Genomic DNA, 21400 nt, shown 5'->3' with positions numbered 1-21400 from the left:
CTACCAAGTAGTTTTATACAGTATTTTGAAGAAACTTTATGTTTAAAAAGTGTATTAATCCTACATACAGTCTACTGAAGAACATATGGAAGATACATAAATACACTTACCTTAGTAAGCACTAAATGCACTTAACTAGTAAGCACTACATTAAGTTTTCCCTTGGTCTTACTGGTATGGGGAAAAACAACTGTGCCTCACACGAGCGGGAGTGCTCCCTGCAGTAAGGCACCAGGCCTGAGTCCAAAAGGTTCGCCCGGTTGCTGGCCGTATCGCAAACTTCCTATACTTCCCAGGGTGGCTCAATTAGCATACCTGCCTAATGAGTGTGATAGGGATTTCCAAATCCTCCTTCTGCACAGCAAAAGGCATTTTAGCACAAGATGGAGATCACGAAACAACAGAGAAAGGAAAAGCAGAGGTCTGCTCCTTACTGAAAGATCTGCTGTTGCATGAGGACTCTGCTCAGAGCCTGCAGCTGCAATCCCAGGAGCTGAGACTGGTGACCAAGGGTATGCCAGTTAAGTCAGACCGAGTGAAGAACACTTCGGCAGCCCGTAAGGGTTTGGGGAGATGTGTGTGCCCAGGAGTATTTCTCTTGGATGTGTCACATTCAGCCTACTAATGGCACAGCTTTACTTCTCGTTCTGAAATGCCACCACGCATCTTAGACACGGCTGGTTTCTGCAGCTCTGTGGGAAGCTCATGCGGTCCTCACATGCCCCTATACACACCCAAACCCCAGGAAAAAAATGCCTACAAAGTTCACTATTTCTGTTTTCAAGTCAACAGCTACCATCAAGCAAGGAGCACACACCGCTAAATAATTTAGCTTTTGGAACAGCATCAGCTATACCCACGGCTTCTGCTGATTTCTTGCTCTCGCTGCACCTTGACACGTATCACACTGACTCCACATAGACAGAAAGCCAATGGCTGACAAGAATCCTTCAGGAATTCATCTACTCTGTGTTAAAAACCTCACTCCCCTGGTTCATTCCAGCTCCGACAATGCCTCAGCGCGATGCTGCGACGTGCACAGAGCCGAGCCAGGGAGGCCTTGGGGCTGCCAGGGGATTTCTACACTCACCCTTTGTTACTGACCCAATTCTCCAGCAGTTGTAGGGAACTTTTGGTGGAATAAAACTTTCAGTTCTAATACAAACAGAAGCCACAAACACAAGTAATAGAGCGCAGCAACGTCCCGTACTGACATTAAGAAAATGGAAAGCGTATGTTTTATTAAACTGGTTATTAATAATAATGACCTGTAATACATTGCAAGAAGCTCCTCACAATACCTGCTTATTTTCAAGTTAAAAACCATAAAGTGCTCATAAACCATTACTTTTTTTTTTCCCTCAGGAAAGCACTTAACTGAAGCACAAAAGCACTTTCATAGATGGCTTTTTGGTATTCTTTTAACTAAAAACTACTTGAATAAAGTCTACTCAAACCATGCAAACACAAATTGTATTTTTATTCAGTTTTAAAAAATCTTTAATGTATAGCATTAGAGGTTAAGAGTCCCACTAAAGTACAGAAGTGTTTTATTTACTAAAAAGCACTGTTTTATTTCTACCAGAAGTTTTTAGCTATCATCGGTATGTTCACTATGTTCACCATATATTCACTATATTCACTATGTATCACCTTATGTTCACGGTATGTTCTTTTGTCACTATAAACTCAACTGATCCAGAGTCACTGGCAAATCCACCTGGAAATACCAAACACACTGATTTCTCAGAGAAGTTATATGAAGTCCTTAAAAATAATATGAACAAATGAGACATTAAAAGTACACACTGAACTACAACCAGCTTCTGACTCAAGATCTACTGCCAGAGCCAGGAGAACGGGGACAAACATATTAGGGATTGTTTCTAGCAACTCGCACCGCAGTGCTACAGACATCAATGTTCTGGTCATTAAGCAGATCAAACATCAAAAAAAAAACACTGTTAAGAAGCCAAAAGACAGTGGAGGATCAAAACAATTGTGTGGATAGAATAACTGAGTAGACAGTCCTGAAAGTTAAGTAAGCTGTGCAAAAAGGTACAACGGATGATTAACGAGGCAAAGCCATGCCCATCTACTTTGCACTGCTAAAAGCACAGGGATTGCTCTCCCTTCATGGAGCAGTTTACAGAATCCTCAAACATAATTAAAGGTCCAGAGGAAATTCAGAAGCAGCTCACAAATTTATTTATTTACTTATTTGTTGAGTAGTCACAAGTTCCGTGCACGCTCTTGAAAACCCTGTAGGAGAACGGAGTTCAGCTCCTCCCTGACTAGCCTGCTCCAAAGGCACAGCTGCTGAGGAAGGACACCAACTGTGGTTTTCAAGCAGTCTCAACACCCAGCTCCCATTTAACTCTGCTGGAGTATAAATCTAATGCATAATTAATCAACCTAAATGCTAACATGGCCCAGCTGCACAAGCAACCGATGCAGTGCCTAAACATCTTGCTGGGACCAATGGCTGGGATGCTTCGACAAACGGAGCTGAGTTTCAGTAGCTTCCTAAATGCTTTTGTGAGCGTAAACTGGCACTGCCACCAAAAAAACCTCCTGCTTCCATGCTTCCCACTCCTTCCTGTTAGCACACACGTTCACACACTGCTTAAAGAACGCCTCGGCACGGCTTGGTGTAAGGCACTGCCCTCCCAGTGTCTGTGGAAAGGACGTTCACATTTTATATGGGTCAGGTCTGCGCAGGTGAGTGGCAGGAGCTGTGATGGCTCAGCTGAGTAACTGACAACATCACAAGGTTACTGTAAGGTACACTTCAGAAGGAAGACTGGCATTACTCCCGCAGAGCACCTCAACACAAGCACCAGAATTGTGAGAACATCACCACCACCAGTGGAACCCCAAATAGAGTTCGTTTTAGAATTTAACAATGTTAAGAAAGCCTTCAGTGCTAATCATCACTTCTGAAAAGCCTCACAAAGGCCTACACTTCATATAGTGACTGTAAAACGCAGCTGCTCCGCCCTCCTTGCCGCAGTGGGTGCATTCATTTGGACATATCTAAAAGGAGTAGAACCTAGGTAACTTCAGGGGTGAACCTCCACACTCGTAAGAGCAATAGCTGAGGCAGGAGGTACACCCTACTGCCATGAAGCTTTATACAGATACTTCTTATTCAACAGGCTGCTGTGAAGTAGCCAGCAAGGATTCCAAATAGAGGACATCAAGAAAGAATAAGCGACATGCTGACAAATCCACACTTATAAAGAAAGAAAAAAAAGAAAGGAAAAGCCTCTGTGCTCAAAGACAGAATGTACGACTGAAGCTGAATTAAGAAATTACTATTTCTGCCAAAGGATCCATCAAAATAAGTTTATTTCAGCCAGCGAACAATGCTTTTAAAATCCCATAAATGATTCTTCACAGGATCCCAGACTGGCTGAGGTGGGGAGGGACCCCCGGGCCCACCCGCCCCAGCCCCGCTCCAGCAGGGACACCCCGAGCAGGGTGCCCAGCCCCACGTCCCGGCGCCTCCCGAAGCTCCCCAAGGAGGAGACCCCACAGGCTCTGGGCAGCCTGTGCCAGGGCTGCGGCACCCGCCCAGCACAGAAGTGCTGCCTGGTGCTCAGAGGGAGCCTCCTGGGCTCCAGGCTGTGCCCAGGGCCTCTCGGCCTGGCGCTGGGCACCGCTGGATGGAGCCCGGCTCCTCCTTCATTGCATCCTTTGGAAACTTTCATTTGCAGTTATAAGAATAATACAGAAAGAAGGAACAGGTCACTTCTGACTTATGATGATTACTGCAAAAATACGCATTCAACTTAGCTATCTGCAAGGACTGCTGTTATAAATTGTTGTAAGTGATTTTGCATTCCAATTGTGAAAGCAATTTAATGTGTGAAAGAAATATTCATTCCTCTAAGAACTTACAGAAAATTAAGGTTCACTAATGCACTAGTACATTACACTCTTACTGAACAAAGCTGAAAATACAGACGACTTGTATTTTATACCACCTGAATATCTGATCCAAACCAATAATGAACCTGGGGGTATTTCTCTTATACACATTCAAATTGGAAATACAGAAATATAAAATTGTATTTCATAACAAATACATTCCAATAGACAAGACAGCTCCAAAAGATAAAAGGAATTAGCATAGAAGTTCTCCCAGTTGTGTAAAGTCACGCAAATGTCTTGGCCAACTGTCTACATTTCATTGGACTGACCCAGCTATGAGGCCCTAAAGGCCACAGGTGGACTGGGAAACAGCCTTTGACCTCCCACATACATGGCATTAAGTCTCCTAACTAGGTCAAGCATCTGGATCTGGAGAAAATAAAAACACAGCTTTTTGCTTAAGTGTCAGTTCTTTCTCCTACATTTTGCTTCTATTACTCCATGTATACTGTATCTGGATACAAATGACTCATTAACAATGTATGCCTTGGGAGCCATACACATCTTCTAAAAAAAAAATGGAGAAGTAGGAATGCAGAGATGGAATTTGTCTCTAAAATCCTGTAAAATGCAAACACTAAGCGAGACTCCCAAACATTTGCACAAAAAGGCAACATGCAGTGATTCACTTCTTACAAAGAACAAGTCACCAAGGGATTCAGGTGCATTTTTCCTTGGGACAGTGTAAACTCTGAGAACTTGCATAAGGGTAAGAAAGGATAGAAGGATACAAGACTAACTTGTTTATCAGGGAACACACATTTATCAAGCCAGGACATTAACCACAACATTTGATTAAAATACAAGGGAGCAGTTGGATTGAGTCATTTAACTTATATCATTTTAACTGCATGGATTCAAGCTTGACCCCAAAGCACTGAAGTTAGACTTTCAAAGGCAGACAAGCTTTTATTCTTCCTACCATTCTGTTTGACTGCAAGTCCTGGTTCAGCTTTCTCTTGCAGTTTAGCAACATTGTCCTCTGAAATCCCATCTGCCACACTCTTCATCTCTATAGTTCCTATAAAAAAACAGTTTATAGTTAAATGAAACCACAGGTACAATAACAATTTTAAATAAAAAGCCCTGCTAAATATCTGTTAGACTTACTAGTACTTTAAGAGCTACCCTACTTTAATAAAACATCTTGAATGCAAATAAATAATATCTAAAGTTCACAAAGGCTTTTTACATGACCACTGATTAAACTCCTTACGTTACTGCAAATTAAAGGCAATTTCTTCAACTGAGAACTGATTTAGAGATATTTATTAGCCAAATAGCCGGTAACACAATACTGCATTTACCTAACAAAGCCTAAGTAATTACTACAATATGCAATATTGTTTGTACACTACTTGAAATGCACAATGCACTTTTGTTTATTTCAAAGGGTTTTGCTTTAAATGCATTTCATACTAAAGCCATTAAGAAATTTCAAGCAAGAAAAGCTTACTTCCAGCATATTAATTCCACAGCTTGCTGGTAATGCTATAGAAGAATCTAGTCCATCACTTTTGATGTTACCTAAAATGGCTATTTTCACTAAAAAAATGAAAGACCGTTTTATTTACCAATTATCTTAAGTTAATTCTCCCACTTACAACAGAAGAATGTTGACAAAAGCAAGGTAACAGGAACTGGAAGAAGAAAGCTGAAGTGCAGGTATACTGGTGATTTCTAAGTTATGTGACAAAGGAAAAAGAGACATTTGGGGCAGAGGGAGACAAAAGGAGGAATGATTCAGCACCATTTGTACATGATTCCTAAAAACATACCTGAGTGTTTAATGTGATATTAAAAAAAAAAAAAAACAAACACCATACAGTTGGTCACAATACCTACGGAATGGGTAGAATATTTAGCTTTGGTCTTGCCATTACACAATACACTTCCCTTACAATAATATGTTCAGTCTTTACACTCCTCAAAATATAAGAGAAGCGGAATAAATTCAGAAAGAGGAAGATACATCTGCAGATACTGAGAGGGGTACCCGAAGTGCTGCCCCAGAACTGAACTGAGCATTTCCAAGTCACCTTATTTGCAAACAGGTAACTGTAACACAAGGGTAAAGGACAGACTCACCACGCCCCTATCCTCAGGCCACATTTCCACCAGCAGAACAAATCAGCAAACAGTTCTGAGTGCTCAGGAAAAGATTTGCCAGACAGAGGCCTGCCTAACACTTAAGGCTGAAGTGTCCAACACTTCCAAAACAGTGAAGCAGGTACCACAAGCAGCATAAAGCTGACGCTTTCAGGACACACAGATCAATAGCAGAGGATCTACCCGTGCATTCATAATGCTATATAGCCCGTTGCAGCAGCAATGTTGAGTTCTGCTTGCTTATGATAAAATTAATATACAGCAGCAAATGGCCAACAGCCCTTCCATTTACCTGTGCTGACCAGGCCAGGGTGAGGGGCCACTTGATAAATCCGAAACAAGCATTTAAAAAAAAAAAATCCTCACCAGCCTATACAGCTGTGCCACAACGCACACATGAGGTCTGGAGCTTTGCAGAAAAGCCATCCCAACAGTGGAAAGAGAAGTCCTTCACTCCATCAGAAAGGCAGGGTTTCATTCAGAAACTAATTATGTCATATATTAAAACAATTCCCAAGGCATCCATTGTTGAAGATACTAACACACCACTGATAAACAGCTACTGGCAGAACAGGTACAGACTGTCAGAGAGATGCTACGGGCTAGACAGATGACTAATGTGATTTCCCAGGGCAGTTCACACATTACCTTCTGACAGTTTCCAATTATCCAGACAACTAGATCAGACTCAGACCTGACATGACAAGCACTGCTTTCCCTTACTTGTAGAGCTGGCTCAACTCTCTCTCTGGAGGCTGTTTGAGCACGTCATGAATTGTTGTTTGCTTCCTTTCTGCCTAACAAAGCAATATACAGCGAGGTATGCACGACAGACAGCAGGCACGTGTGGTGACATCTCAAAATTAGCCACTGCGGTCCAACAGGCTGGCAGGTTGCCATTGGGTTATTCTCCAAATCAGTTGTTTTAATTTCTCAGCAAAAAGGCTCGGTTTGGCTCCCTCCTGAACATACAATATAACATCCCTGAGAAACTACTACATAGGTCACAGACTGCAAACCAAGAGCTCTTTGCATTCAAAAGCTGGGTTTGTAATAAATTCTCCTGGTTTTCACCTCTTCCTCTTCTGTGGCATCAATCCTTATTACAGAACCAGTTTTTAATATTCATAGGTGGACATGCAAGTTTGTGGGCAGTTTTCTTCCAATACACACATGTGGTGTGCGCACACACATGATGAGCATTACCTCCAGAAATAAGAGTCAACTATTTTCAGATGCACAATATTCAGTGTCTTAAAGCAAAGTTGTTCAGATCTCAATTAAGAGCAAATGTAAGTTTAAAAAAATATATATGTATTTAATTTATAAATCAACTTTTAAATTAGCAAAAAAGATCTCTACAACATGAAAACAGCTTTGCTGCAAGGCACGTTGCAATTATGAAATAATTATGGCCTTAGTAATAACACTAACTATAAAAAAATTTTTCTAATACCACTAGAAATTTGTTCTTAATATATAGATGTGAGCAATGATGTTACAACTTGTTTTCATTACCAGGATAGCAAACATATTTGTAATTGCTTAACTGTCCTCCATTTTCCACTTCAGTTCTGTTTATCTAAGAGGACGAACTGGCATAAACCAGCCCCTTTCTGTTCGACTGATATGCATGTATTTATCTTCAGTTAGCATTAGAAAATACAGAAAGCTCTGATCATCATCGTCCATTGCTACAGAGAACAGTGAGCAACAGGCATCAGCACAGCTCCAGAAGGTTTTTGCTACCCTCTGGATTACTTGTTGGAGTATCTATGAGCATAGATCGCAATATTGCCTGTTGCAACTCTGCTGTACTAGAACCAAAAGAGGGTTAATGTCCCCAAGTGCTTATCATATAGGTAAACTGACATTTGAGTGCACTGGCCTGCTGCATCATGAAAAAAGGAGTATTTTAAAATATTTACCTTAAAGACAAAACACGGGATAAAAGGTAAATCACACTTCATTTATTAGAATAACTGGATACTGATTTTAAAGAAGAAAAAGAAGAAATGATCCCATAAAACATGCCATGTCTGGTCACTGCAGTTTAGGTCCTGTCTAGGCTATAAAGAAAATATTCCGTTTTGAAAATAAATAAATAAAGTTGTAGGATCAGCTAAGGATCACTAAGTAGTAAAATAAGACTACATTTAATGAAATCCAGATGGTATTTTTCAGCAACAAAATTATTAAAACCTCACAGCATGTAAGTGCATGAGACGTGATATAAAATTTTCAATAAGCACTAAGTTGACCTAAGCTCCTAAATAAACACTTGTTTATTTCGGAGCACGCCAAAGTGCCAGAACATTTTAAAGTACTTAAGGTGCCTAAACATCTTTTTATTTTTTCTGAATTCTTTTGAAGGCATGACTATTGATTGTTATAAATACGGTATCGGAGCTCTAATATAGCTTCCCTATTTCAACACGGACATTTTTAAACCCATTGAAATGCAAACCTAAAGAAAATATGGATTCTTGGGAAGACACGCAGCAACACAATCTCTTTACATAAGGTAAAAATAGTGACATTGGCAAACTAAGGGTGTGAAGATCCTCATGCTTCATTAGTCTAAACAGAATCAGTCTTTAGCCAAAATTAGCTACTGTAACAGGTATCAGTTCACAGGTGTTACTGTATCTTCTGAAATGAGATGTTAAATTGATTTATGTACAATGACCCTTCATCACGAATAAAACATCAGCTGTCAAGGCACAAGACCACTGAAAGAAAACTTGAATCATAGTAAATAACCAGGTCAGTGAAATAAAAGTAAAAGGAAAAAGACACTTAGATCCATACGGAAATTGCAGTTACGCTGTCATTATATGAGCTCTGGTTATTAGCCACTTTTGTTCCTTACCTATATGCTTCCCTGGGCTCTTCCTATTGGCTTATTTAAACAACAGGCTAGCTGTACTAAGTTTAGATCCTTTTATTCCTGATGCGAAAGTTTAAGTACTTGGCATATTCTGAACAGAATCTAGTTTCCAATTAGTATGCAAATACAATACTGAATACACTTACTAACAAAAGCTGGTGACAGAAATCAATTACAACGAATCACTCTAAGAGATAAAATTATTTTCTTATTTGCAACGTCTTGCACCACTGTCTACTAGATTTTGTTAAAACCATCTCAAGACTAAAAACTGCACTTAAATCTTGTCCAGAAACAACAAGAAGTGACCAATGAGCGGCAGACAAGCAGCGATGTTTCTTGATGATTGTACCATTTGCGTGGAGCTCCAGCGAACAAGGATTTGGAAGAGGTGATCATCCAAAGGCCGGTACAATGGCCTGTACTCCACACCTTTACAGCCTGTATCAATGCACTTCCTAACAAACAAAAGCAATCTCACAGCGCTGTTAGCGCTTGTGACAGCCATGACAGACTTGACACCAAAGCAAGGACACCACCACCAGGGACAACTCTTGGCTGGCACAAGGTAGCCTTTTACCGCTTCTCATATCCTGCTGATAATCCCCAGGTGCTAAATAAATATCTTGCCTTCCTTCCCTGCACTCTGAGCAGGAATGCCACAGGGTTTGGTTCCCTTCTTACACATGGCTAAGATACTGAGAAAGATGACACGCGACAAGGATTCAGCACTGATGACACCCAGACCACCTTCCCTGCTCCAGCTCAAACCACAAGGTCCCAGTCTGACACCAGTCCCGGTACAACAGCTGACCACAGCTGTGGTGGCAGACTTTGGCCAAAGTCAAAGTCTACCAACACATGCCATGCTCCAAAACTCAGAGGAATCTTCTCTAATCAAAGGGGTGACAAGCCAGGGGTTTTAATTAACAGCTTATCTTCATCTGCTTTCCAGCTTACACCTGGACTACTGCAAGTATCTCAAGTTATGGAAATTACTCAAAAAATATTTGGCTAGTCTTGAATTTACCCAACCATCTTTTCACTGAAAAAAGCCCAGAAAGTTGAACACAAAATTGTATGGTTTAATGTACGGCTTCTCAGACAAATACATAGGGTAATTCCTTTCTGCATCGAACAGTAATCAGTTAATTCAGAGAATGTGCCTTTTTTTTTCCTTTTTTTTTTTTTTGACAAATATGATCTTTTCATCTATAAAGCCAAGATTTCTAAAAACCAAACACACAAGGACTTCAGATGCTTGAGAAAGGATTAAGAAATTAAGAATGTTAATTAGGTCTGAATTCCATAGCCAAATTTAGGAACCACACTCTTCCCAAATATTAGAAAGTGATGAAGTTAAATATTTCAGGGTTCTTAATTATATGATTAGTACCTACAGAAAAGCATATCTAGCCTCACAAATTTCTTTAATCTTACTAAAACATCTTAAACAACTAAAAATTCTTAAACAACATATCATAAGTCTTACTTAAATAAAAATATTGTGCTGGATATTGCTTTGTTCTGAGTATTTAAGGAACCTTTACATGTTCCTTTATGTAAAGGTAACGTGCAATATTTTAGCATCTGAGACAATACTGTCCACTTACCCTCAATAACAGAAGAGAAACAAAAATTAAGCCTCCTAAAATTATGCAAGGCACGTTTGTCTAACCTTGCTAGATTATGGAGCAAAGAAACATTTTTTTGTGAAACTAATGGAAAAAGGAATAGCTGTAGAGCAATTAAAAGCACTTTCAGAGAGAAAACTATAAAAATCAAGACGAGGCTGAATTTATATCTGTAATTTTGCTTGCAGAAAACGACCAAACTGAACAAAGTACCACTCTCCACATACCAAATATATGTAAAAAAATTGCCTATTGGATTCATAAATGCAGACTGAGTAAAAACAAGCACTGAAAATAATAAACAAGGATATTTAAGTATTTATCCTGTTCCAGGATAATAATAACCCTCCAGCATATTTAATAGAAATAATATCCTTCTCCTAGTTACCTTCTCCTCCGGGTTTGGCGCGTTGCCTTGATCCTTTTGTTGAAGGCTGCCTTGAAATTCCTGCAGGACTTTCGCTCTTAAAAAAAAAAAAAAAAGGCACAAAAATTATATATTTTTAATATAGAAATGTATATTTAGATATAAATTTTAATTACATGTGTTGCTTTTTTGTCTACATTTATTAGGTATTAAATATACATAAAAATGATGCACACATATAAAAATATCTGAAGTCCATTTTCCTCAGAAGAGTACAGATGTTATTGCTGGATACATGCTAGTTATATATGTATTTTTAATGAATTCATATGATTAGATTTCACTATTGTAAAGACAACTTCCAAAAGTGAACTAAGCATCTTCACGGCAGAGAGATTTTGCAAAACCTGCAGCACACCTGTGATGCCACTACTGGTCTTAGAATACAGTGATTCCCTACCAGTGAGCTACCAAAAGGGATAAGATGCTTAGCATCACCTGGGTGTTTCAGCTATATCAGACTCACAGTTCTCCTTTAATCTTCCGGGAAGTATTTTCAATTTATTTCCAGAATAGAAGCAGGCACGAACAAAATCATGACACTAGACTCATATAGTCTTTTACTCAATGGCAACTTCCCGGGACAAACTAAGAAATGGGTCCTGTCAGAAGGACTGGCAAACAAGAAATGGATGACCTGAAGGAGCAACCAGTACGAAGAGGATGATAACAGTTCAAAAGTGGAAATATAAAACTGAAGGAAAAATCAGGACATTCATGAGGACTCTGTCCTAAGTCCCAAGTGACTCAGAGAGGCCAGGAAATGAAGGCAGGCAAGCATACTCAAGTTTTATTATTTTGTTTTCTCTGGATATAGCTTTCACTGCCTGAAGTTAAGAACAGCTGACTGACAACGCTTTCTGCAAAGGCACCGTGTTATGTGTTTCAGTGGCCATAGGTCCTTGGAAAGGAGCAAGTTAAATCCGCAGATCCATTTGGCTGGAAGTTGGGAAGGCGATGTGCACGAGCTGCAGCCTCTCGAGTGACGAGAGCAGCATTGGTTCTAGGAGACAAAGCCGCAGGGGTCCTCAGAGGCCTGATGTGTGAAGGGATAACTGAGCCTACACTCAACATTTATTGCTAAAAAGGATGCAAACACCTCTGAAAACAACAGATGAAATACAAGTGATTTATAGAATACCATTTCACATTTCTATGCTCTCTATTCCCTGTAATACATCCCCGCATCACATTCAAAATCCTGAAATATGTTCAGCACCTTACTCATTAACTGTTTTTTGTAATTTGTGTGAACTAACAATTCATGCAGTTTGCATTCAAGAATAGCTGCCAACTCTGCTGATAATGTCCATATTCATAACATGAACGAGAATTACATATTCTTCAATTTCTATGCAAATGTTAACATTATGTTCCAAAAACACAAGTAATAGAAAACTGCCAAATTACATAATGTAAAGGTAATGTTCATTTGCCGTAATATCTTATATATACGACAATGGAACATATATTCTGTAAAGGAAAATAACACTACAAAATGTTTCAAAATACAGGATACCAGTACGGAAATTTACTCAGACTTAGGTGACCATACATGAGAGAAGCCCACCTCTACACACCTACAACAACGTGGCCCCACAGGCACAGTTACACGAAGGAGAGTGAAGATTACACACCAGGAATATGGTTCTAAGTTTGATCTGAAGGCAAATGTTGCTTCTTTGTACACCACAACAAACTACCAGCTCAACAGAAGCTCTCGGCAAACAAAGGGGAAGTGCTATTAACACCACAGAACTATGGTACGCAAACCATGATAGGGAAGCCAGCAGCTAAGCCAGAGTCAGCTCCAGCAATTAGTTTGGGTAATTCAGAAACTACGTTTCCTTCACCTCAGCAATGTAATATAACATGCACGTTGAGAATTTCAGGAATCTGGTATTGAATCAGCCAGAAGAAAGCCCGACACGCTACACTTGGCAAAAGTCTAGCCAGTAGCTCAGTATGGAGTCCTGCTTTGACGTAAATTAATTTTGACGTAAAGTATCTTCACTGGATTGTTACAATCGTTGTTTGACCCACAACCAAAGCTACCAATATTTTTGTTTTTGCTCTTTGAGAAACACTGCCACATTTTACAGAAATTAGATAGAAGGCCAAAACGCACAGCTAATATTGAAGTGGTTCATCGTAATCCCTACCACCTTTGGCAATCACAGCCCTATACAAGGAGGAAAGCAAAGCTCCCATACCATCAGAGCCGGGCTCTACAGGCCTGCACGCCACATCTGGCATGCTCAAACATTGGCAGCTCCTTGGGTGATGTAATTATTAGCACAGGTGGGGAAGGAGTTGAGAATAGGTGCTGAGGCTTCTGGAGAAGTGGAGTCAGTCATTTATTTATGTCAGGTAGTGGCTGCAAACACTGCTCGACACTTTTGTAGCGCCACATGTGCACGCTGGCAACAGGTGCAAAGTAAAAGCTAAAATTTAATCACTATGGTAGCATACAAAAACATAAATCCCACAATATTTATGACTTGAGCTTTTCCAAAGGGAGATAAAGTAGGTCATTCTTCTTCTTACAAATTCAGAGGTTCCAAGACTTTGAAAAGCAGTAAATGCAGCCATTAAAAAGAAATCTTACACTTCATCTCACACAATGCTGGAAAAAACATATTTAAGTGGAATCCAAGATGGATGTACACACACTTCCCCGTTTTGAGTAATTACATTTCTATTTGGAGAGGATACAGCAGTCTGCTGTAAACCATCCAGTCTGCTACTCTGTCCTCATTATTTAGCCTTTATATAGGTTGGTATTCACTGTAAGACATAAGAAAATAATGATTTGTAACATTTCAGTTGATCAAGAAGAGGAATACACTGTGAAAAGACACCCTGCCAAACGGTTCATTCCTCTCGCCTTCCCTGCAGTAATCAACCTCTACATTCATGAAGGGATGTCACAAACAGCTTCTATCAATAACTTTTACACACAGATCCTCGGGCTCCATATGCTTTGATTTTGTACTGCTGAAACTCATTGACAACCCTAATGCCTGCCACTGAAGACGAGCAGAAGGCAGCACACAGAGGATGCAAGTGGTGTTACAGCACTCGCACAGCCCTAAGTTTTCTTAAGATAGCAGCTGGGACACCAAAACTAATAGGCAGCTTAGCTTAATAAGGCAACATTTTTTTTCCGGTATTACTACCATGCAGTTTGCCTTGTGGGTGAACCCACAAGGGTTTCTGCCCTCCTAACTAATTCTGAACATGCTTACATACCTCTCCAGCCATGGAAAGAAACTACGTGCATCACCAGTCAATGGGAGAAAACAACTGACACCCAAGCAAAGGAGGGGGACAGCTCATTACACAAACCAGCCACTGTAAATTGCTCCCTGTAATTCATCAGAGCTACTGATAGTTCACTAACAATATATAAGAATGACATCTGTGCAGAGGGATCTTTTTCAATCACCTCTGTTTTGAATGACTTTCCTTCTGATTAGATCCATGGTGCCAGGAGGCATACTTGCATGTGTACTCTAAGTAACATATACATAGAAAGACAGATCTTTTACATAAATAAAACTATATATACACATACAAACACACTTTTTATTTTTGTGCAACAGACTACTCCTCAGCACATAAACACAGCTTATTTCTAAAGCTTTTAATGCAAGCTACATATCCATCCAAGACTTTCATTGCTCTTTCCCTCAAACTGCCTATATTTCCTGTCTTTATTTCTAAAACAGACATAATTATTAATAGGCAGAATTCGTTAGTGTGCAATAGCAACATGGAAGATCCATATTTGCTAGGCTTCTTTTTACTGCAGTGGTGATAAAACTAGGAAAATATTAATCAATTATCTTTTCCTGAAGTAGGGGCTCACAAGATGATGTTCTATTGTCATTAGCTTCTGCTAATTAAAACCTCTCAAATGCAAAAAGAGCCATTAGAAAAAATCTGTTTCTTAGAATGTAAATTTTAATGTTGGATTTCTATTATGGCAGCCAATTATGAATAACTGACACCAAAAAGAGTTCCAGTTCACAGCACTGGAACAAACGTAGCTGGGCCACGACCGGGAGATTTCCATGGAACCTTTCTCTCTGCTGCTTCTGGGGCAGTTATGTCTTTTTTCATTCAGTGGTTGTTTCATTATACATTCTAGATGAGTTCCAACAGAAATAGAAGTTCATTAGACGAGACTTAGAGGCTGATTCAAATGACCAGTTCCAGAGCAATACAGTTTGAACAGCAAAAAATAAAAGTTATTATAGAAGTGGCCAAAAGTGACAGGATATTACAAAAAGCTTTAGCCAAAAGTTTCAGCAGCCATCTGTAAAATGGAAGAGACTTTTCCAACGTGTTTTGCCTTAGGGGTAAAATGACATACCTATTCAGCAGGCACTTTTCAGATAAACAGCACCATACGCTCCTAAGGTCTACAGCTTGAATCACCTCTTGTTAAAAGACAAAGTTATCTTCGTTATTTTGTAGCATGACTGATTGAGCTTCTAAGTGTCCATTTTAAACAAGACTTCTACCTGGACTGAGAGTTCACAAAATAGAGCTTAGCTAGCACTGGTCACAGTGTGGTATGCAACAGCTAGCCTTCAAGCAGGAAGGAGTCTCCTTCCGTTTGCCATGTGTTAGCCAAATGTTTCTTCTTAATTCCTACTTATAGTTGCTTTCTTTTAGTTCCAGAAAATCATGGATACCCACATGATGACTGTTACATGCCGGGTAACATACACTTTCTTCAGCACAAGGAAAATACATTTAAAAAAAATCAACCTGTGAAATTTAAATCGCATTTTAAGGCTGGCTTTAGATAACTATCACCAAGAAAAAATGAAAACTTCAATGAGTAAAGACAGACTCTTATCTAGACTCCTAATCTCAAAGGAGCAAAGGCAGGAATTAAACTTTGCAGTATGTGTACAAATAAAAAAAAAAAAAGAAAATCAAAGTTAACTTGTTCTCTAAAGTAAATGCAGCATAGAATCCATTTAGCCTGAAATTCCATGGACATCTCAAATTAAATAAAAGCTCCCATTTCCACATTGTTTCCACATCCTTATGCTGTGAAACAGGCAGAATATCTGAAGGAAGGACCTGTTTGAAAAATAGTGAAAACAAGACAAAATCAAGTGGAAGATGAATGGCACATTGCAACATAAAGCCAAGGAAGACTAGGTTTGGAAAGAAAGATAAGCTGTGGCTAGGAGTACAAGGACAGAGAGCAGGACTAGAAGCCAGTGATACGTAACCAAACACAACAGGAGCAATCCAGAGAAGAAGAGGTCAGTCTCTAGGGCAGAAGAGAGCAGGCATCATGTTAGGCGCTGGCATATCAGACACTGCTTGAAAGGGGCTGTTTCAAATTGTTTCACTTGCTGTGTATGATAATTACAAAAAGATGGATGCTAAAGATTTATTAATTACGCAGCACACACTAGCAAATAATACAATGAAATACTCTTCGAGTGCATAAACACATAAATTGTTTCCTTTCTTTTTAATATATTTATTTTGCTGCCACATGACTTAAATAGTATTAAAGTAAATCCCTGGAAATAAAGGCATTATCCTGCTGTGAAACTACCGCGAGGAAAGGAAGATCAGCCCCAGTCCATTAAGATGCACTTCCCAATTATTTAATGCTGGAAATGATTCACTCACTTTGCACAGCTATCCCAGCTCTCCAGCTTTAAAGATTCATTGGAAACATTTTCATTTCGTTCCCCTCTTCCAGTCTTAACTAGGTGACCATTTGTCATGCACTAGTCTAAAGCGTATGTTTTCATCACCTAAAAGCTAAGCACTGTCTACTGTTACGCAAGCAAGTAAAGGAAAAGCATGTCATCTAGATTTAAGGTAGTAAACCAACATGCCTTGGAATCACTCCCAAAAGCACTTAAGACGGGAAATGAAACTTTACTGCCCTAGCGTATTATAGTGGTGCCCAAGAGCACTACGATAGTTTGGGATGAGGCTCAGAATTTCCATTAGAGACCCAATTTGCAGGAAGTTTAACTTGGCCATGAATATTTGCTTCAGGCTAAAAACTATTTTATAAGCTCTCCCTCCAAGTGCCAATAATTTAAAAAGTTTGGTTGGATTTCAGTCAAAGAATGGCTATAAATTTGTCATCTCATGCAGAAGACACAATGATGTCAGTGGCCCACAGACTCCCAACAGAGACTCCTGCTAGACTTGGGATCCTGCCGATTTCTTCCTAGCCTGAACTACTTTAGGTTAATTTATTGAAGGCTCACTCTTTAAACATTTAGCCAGATGGCTTCATAATTCCCCGAATTGCCTAAGGTCATCAAGAAGCAGCAGATGCAGACAATGGTATCACAAGCAACAGCTACTGTTCAGAGGCAGTCTGTGAATTCCTATTCTGCCCTACCATCATCCAGCTGCAAAACACAGGCTCAACGCAACACTGAATTCATTTTCTTTCCAACACAGCAACTTCTATTAAAGTCCCTCTCCTGGTTTTGGGACAGGTATTCATCTTCTTCATAGTAGCTGGTGTGGTGCTGTGTTTTGGATTTAGGATGAGAATAATGCTGACAGCACCCGGCTGGTTCAGTTGCTGCAGAGCAGCGCTTGCACAGAGCCAGGGCCTGCTCTGCTCCTCGTGCTGCCCCCACAGCGAGGGGCTGGGGGTGCACAGGGGGCTGGGAGGGGACGCAGCCAGGACAGCTGGCCCAGGCTGCCACAGGGACACCCCACAGCCACAGGACTGGGGGGCTGGCCAGGGCTGGGGGACTGCCGTTGCTCAGGGACTGGCTGGACATCGATCAGCTGGTGGTGAGTGAGTGTGTTTTGCATCATTTAGATTTTTCTTTTCTTCTTTTTTTTTTTCCTCCTCCTTCTCTCTTATTAAGCTGTCTTTATCTCAACACAATAGTTCTCGCACTTTTACCTTTCTCAGTTCTCTCCCCCATCCTGCTGCGGGGGGAGCGAGTGAGCAGCTGTGTGGTGCTGGGCTGCCTGCTGGCCTAAACCACAAAAGTACCATAAACAAACATGCAAATATACGACAGCATTGCAGGGAAGATTCAGAGGAGTAGGGAGAAAATTTTGAGCAGATAAACATTTTTCTGAAGCACTCAATGATCAATAACTAGAACTAAAAATCTGGAAATAAAAATGAACTGATTAGGCTTTTTTGTCCAAGCTATGAGAAATTTTAAAACAAGCAAGAATCAGACAAGCACCTGTTTTAGAGCCCTAAAAGTCAGCATCTGCCTATCCTTCAGTCTGACTTTCATTACATGCAGATTCCCAAGCCATTCTAAAAAGTAACGCCCTCTATAATCACCTTCCCAGATCTTCTCTACTACTAACCTCATTATCTGGCTGGCACTTGCTGTCTTTAGTCGGCCTCTGCAATTTTCTAAGCTTGGATTCCTCAGAATCTGTGGACTAAAAACAAGTAATTGCTTTAGATTCCATGTGCTGAGGAGCAAGCTACTTACCTGAATTACGTGAAAGGGGAAATAAGAATAACATTGTAATGTGCTCAGTTCTGCTGTGTACTCATCCTTCTACCTACCCTCTTTACCTTGCCCGGCTCTCTTGGAAGCCTAACGGAGTAAAATTAAACACTATTTTTGAGTAATACCAAGAAGCCTCAAAGCCAGCAAACAGGTAATGCCAGAAGTGCTTTCTCAATTGTAACATAAATTAAGCTACCTCCTAACAGCAGCGTCATTGATATCCGTTAATCCTGAATTTCTACCTCGAACCAGCAAACAAAAGAAGAGCAAAGGCAAACAACAACTGTTTAGACGAAGATTTAAATATTAAAGACAATGAAGAGATGGCTTTTAAGGCACTTTAGGACTTTACACTGAGACCTGAAGTAAGTTGTAGTGGCAGATGCACAGTCCACCACAAATAGAGCACCCCTGCTAAAAGGAAATGATTTGACCCAAATGGGCTTCCCAACAATTCTTTCAAGAAAAAACAAATGAAGTTATGAAGTTGGAAGCAAGCAGCTTAGACTAGAAAGCAAAAAAAAAAAAAAAAAAATGCAGACACATGACTCCGTCCTATGGGTTCTGCTACAGAAGAAGTAGGCTCAAGAGATAGATTAATGACCAGTATGGCTCAAAGAAACTCTCTTCAACCCCCATCCCAAAAGCTAGCTGTGGCTGCAACAACAGCATGCATTACTGGGAAGATGTGAGGATGCAAGTACACAGTTCCAATCGTCGCTGCCACCCCCCCCCCGCCAAACAGAATCAAATGTGGTGAGGAGAATTCAAACAAGCACAGGTCAGAAAATAAACTGCTTGTTAGATGTTCAGGAAGCCCAGTCAGACGAGTCCAAAGGCTCAGAGACAGGACGGTCCACACACAGCCTCAGCCACATTCTTACAAGATCAAATCCATACCAAAAAAAACTTTTCAATTCATGAGAGTAATTGCTGTTAAAGAAAGTACTTAATCATTAAGTGAACATACAAGACAAGACACAAGACCATTTCAGAAAAATATTCAGTCCTTACCACAGCATGCCGGAAGTTATTTTTCTCTGAAATAAAATTTCAATTACCTTTTTCTCTGCTTTATCCTTTCCATGTTCTTTTACATGCTCCCCATCTTTTCCTCTGTCCCTCTGCCTATCCCTATCCCAGTCTTTTCCCCTTTCTCTATCTTTCTCTCGTTCTCTGTCCCTAGCCTTATCTTTGTCTCTTCCTTTCAATCTGTCTGTTTCTCTTCCTCCTTCACTTTTTTTCTCCCTTTCCCGTCCGTTATCACGTTCAGCATCGTCTTCTCGTTCTGTGTCTCCTTTCCTTTTGTGTTTTTCTGTTTCTCTTCCTTGTTTGGTTGTTCTCCTTCTTTCCCTTTCTTGTTTTTCCTCTTCCTTAAAGGTGTCCCTTTCAGCGTCTTTGTGCCTGTCTTCATTTTCTTTCTGTTTATCACTTTCCTTTTCTCTTTCTTCACTTTCTTTGGAATCTCCTTTGGGTTTTCTGTCTCTGCTTGAGCTTCGGTCTTTAATTTCAGTATCTCCTTTTCCCTAAAAGAAAGTAAAAACTAATATTTAGTTTCAATACAAAGCAAGTTTATAACTGTTACTTTTTACAGATAAAATGTACGCTAAAAGAAATTTTAAAGAATAATGGTAGCCAGTGTACCCGAAAGTTGCAAATGCCTACCTCTTTATCCCTATGGGGTTTTTGTTCTTCTGTTTTGGGCTCTCTGCTTTCTTTAACTCGAGATTTAGAGGATGGAGGTTTCCCTTGAACATCAGCTCTTTCCCCAGCTAAGATCCTTTTTACAGCAGCATCACTGGAGAGCTGCAAGAAACAGAAAAAATCCCTGAAATGACTAGGTTATTTTGTTATTATCTCCCTTCTTCCTAACTCTGTAGTCAACATGACTTTTTTTTCCTTTTGAAATAAAGCTTGTATTTCTGCTCTTCCAAAAACATTCTTTCACGGGCGTAATAATGGTCCTTTAAGTTAAACACCTCTTTGTAATTCTCATAACAATCTGACCACATGTACCAGGACTATATAAATACATTGTGCTTTTTATGTATGTTAGCAGAATTGGCAATTCTCATTGCAACACCTTATACATTTTTCAAAACAATAAGGTAAATTGCTGTCAAAACCTTATTCCATGGCTGCTGGATCAGTTAAACATTCTTAAAATTGCATTGTTATGTATTTGCATCCATTCTCAGGCCACTTCAGTGACGTCTAATACTTGCTCAGCAACAGTCATTAACAAGGAAAACTACATTAAGAATGACTTTCTGTAAGCTGCAGTCACTGCTTTTAAAAATCTTTTGCATTTGGTGAAGTTAAGAAGACAAGCAATTCTTTAAACAGTTAAGTTAAATATAAGTTTTCATGTCTACTTAGAAACTTCTTAGACAAGAAGTTTGACTGTTCTTAAAGAAAAATAAATAAATTAAAAAACACACACACACCCCATCACATTTCTGAGGAATTCTTCCTGAAACAGGATTTGCTTTTAGATCACTAAAACTGATTTTGCCCTGAGGGTTGACTCCTGATTTGTAAATATAATACTATGGATTTTTGTGGGTTTTCACATTTGGCCATTAACATCTGCACATTAACAACACTTGCCTGAACTACCTAACTCCAAGCAGCACAGTCAGCTCATCACCAAAAGTATCAAGCTAGAGCCTGAAGCAAATCTTTTCCACAATGTACATCAAGCTTATGTTTCACTATAAAGCCAAGGGGTTAATTATCTTTGCTTAAGTGGGTAGACGATATCCTTTGGATATTAAATCTCATCACACCATGCTAGGAGGCTGTGCCATCAAGAACATTCTCTAACTTGTCCCATCTTAGCGCACATGTTCATCAACTTCCTCCTTCCTGATCTCAAGCAATCTATACAGAAGAAGCCCATAAT

At 39.8% G+C, this 21400-nt stretch overlaps 1 protein-coding gene across 6 annotated transcripts in view; it reads right to left on the bottom strand.

The window, feature by feature from the left end:
* TRAF3IP1 (TRAF3 interacting protein 1) overlaps positions 1-21400 on the bottom strand; it is a 45452-nt gene that overhangs the window by 17657 nt on the left and 6395 nt on the right. For 5 of the 6 annotated variants that reach the window (XR_013953992.1, XM_080601066.1, XM_080601070.1 and 2 more), the window contains exons 4-8: positions 20161-20301; positions 19557-20021; positions 18344-18421; positions 10958-11033; positions 4859-4957 (exon numbers count right to left, since the gene is read on the bottom strand). Coding sequence is in view for 5 of the 6 variants with exons in the window: in XM_080601066.1 (XP_080457192.1) it covers positions 4859-4957; positions 10958-11033; positions 18344-18421; positions 19557-20021; positions 20161-20301 (859 nt within the window). In the remaining variant the exon portion in view is untranslated. The remainder of the gene's footprint in view (positions 1-4858; positions 4958-10957; positions 11034-18343; positions 18422-19556; positions 20022-20160; positions 20302-21400) is intronic. The other variant, XM_080601068.1, reaches the window with a different exon arrangement.

Source organism: Anser brachyrhynchus (assembly GCF_964034855.1).
Source record: "Anser brachyrhynchus genome assembly, chromosome: 7".
NCBI lineage: Eukaryota > Metazoa > Chordata > Aves > Anseriformes > Anatidae > Anser > Anser brachyrhynchus.
The sequence above is the reverse complement of the archived record's forward strand: the minus strand, read 5'-3'. Positions and strand labels throughout refer to the sequence as shown.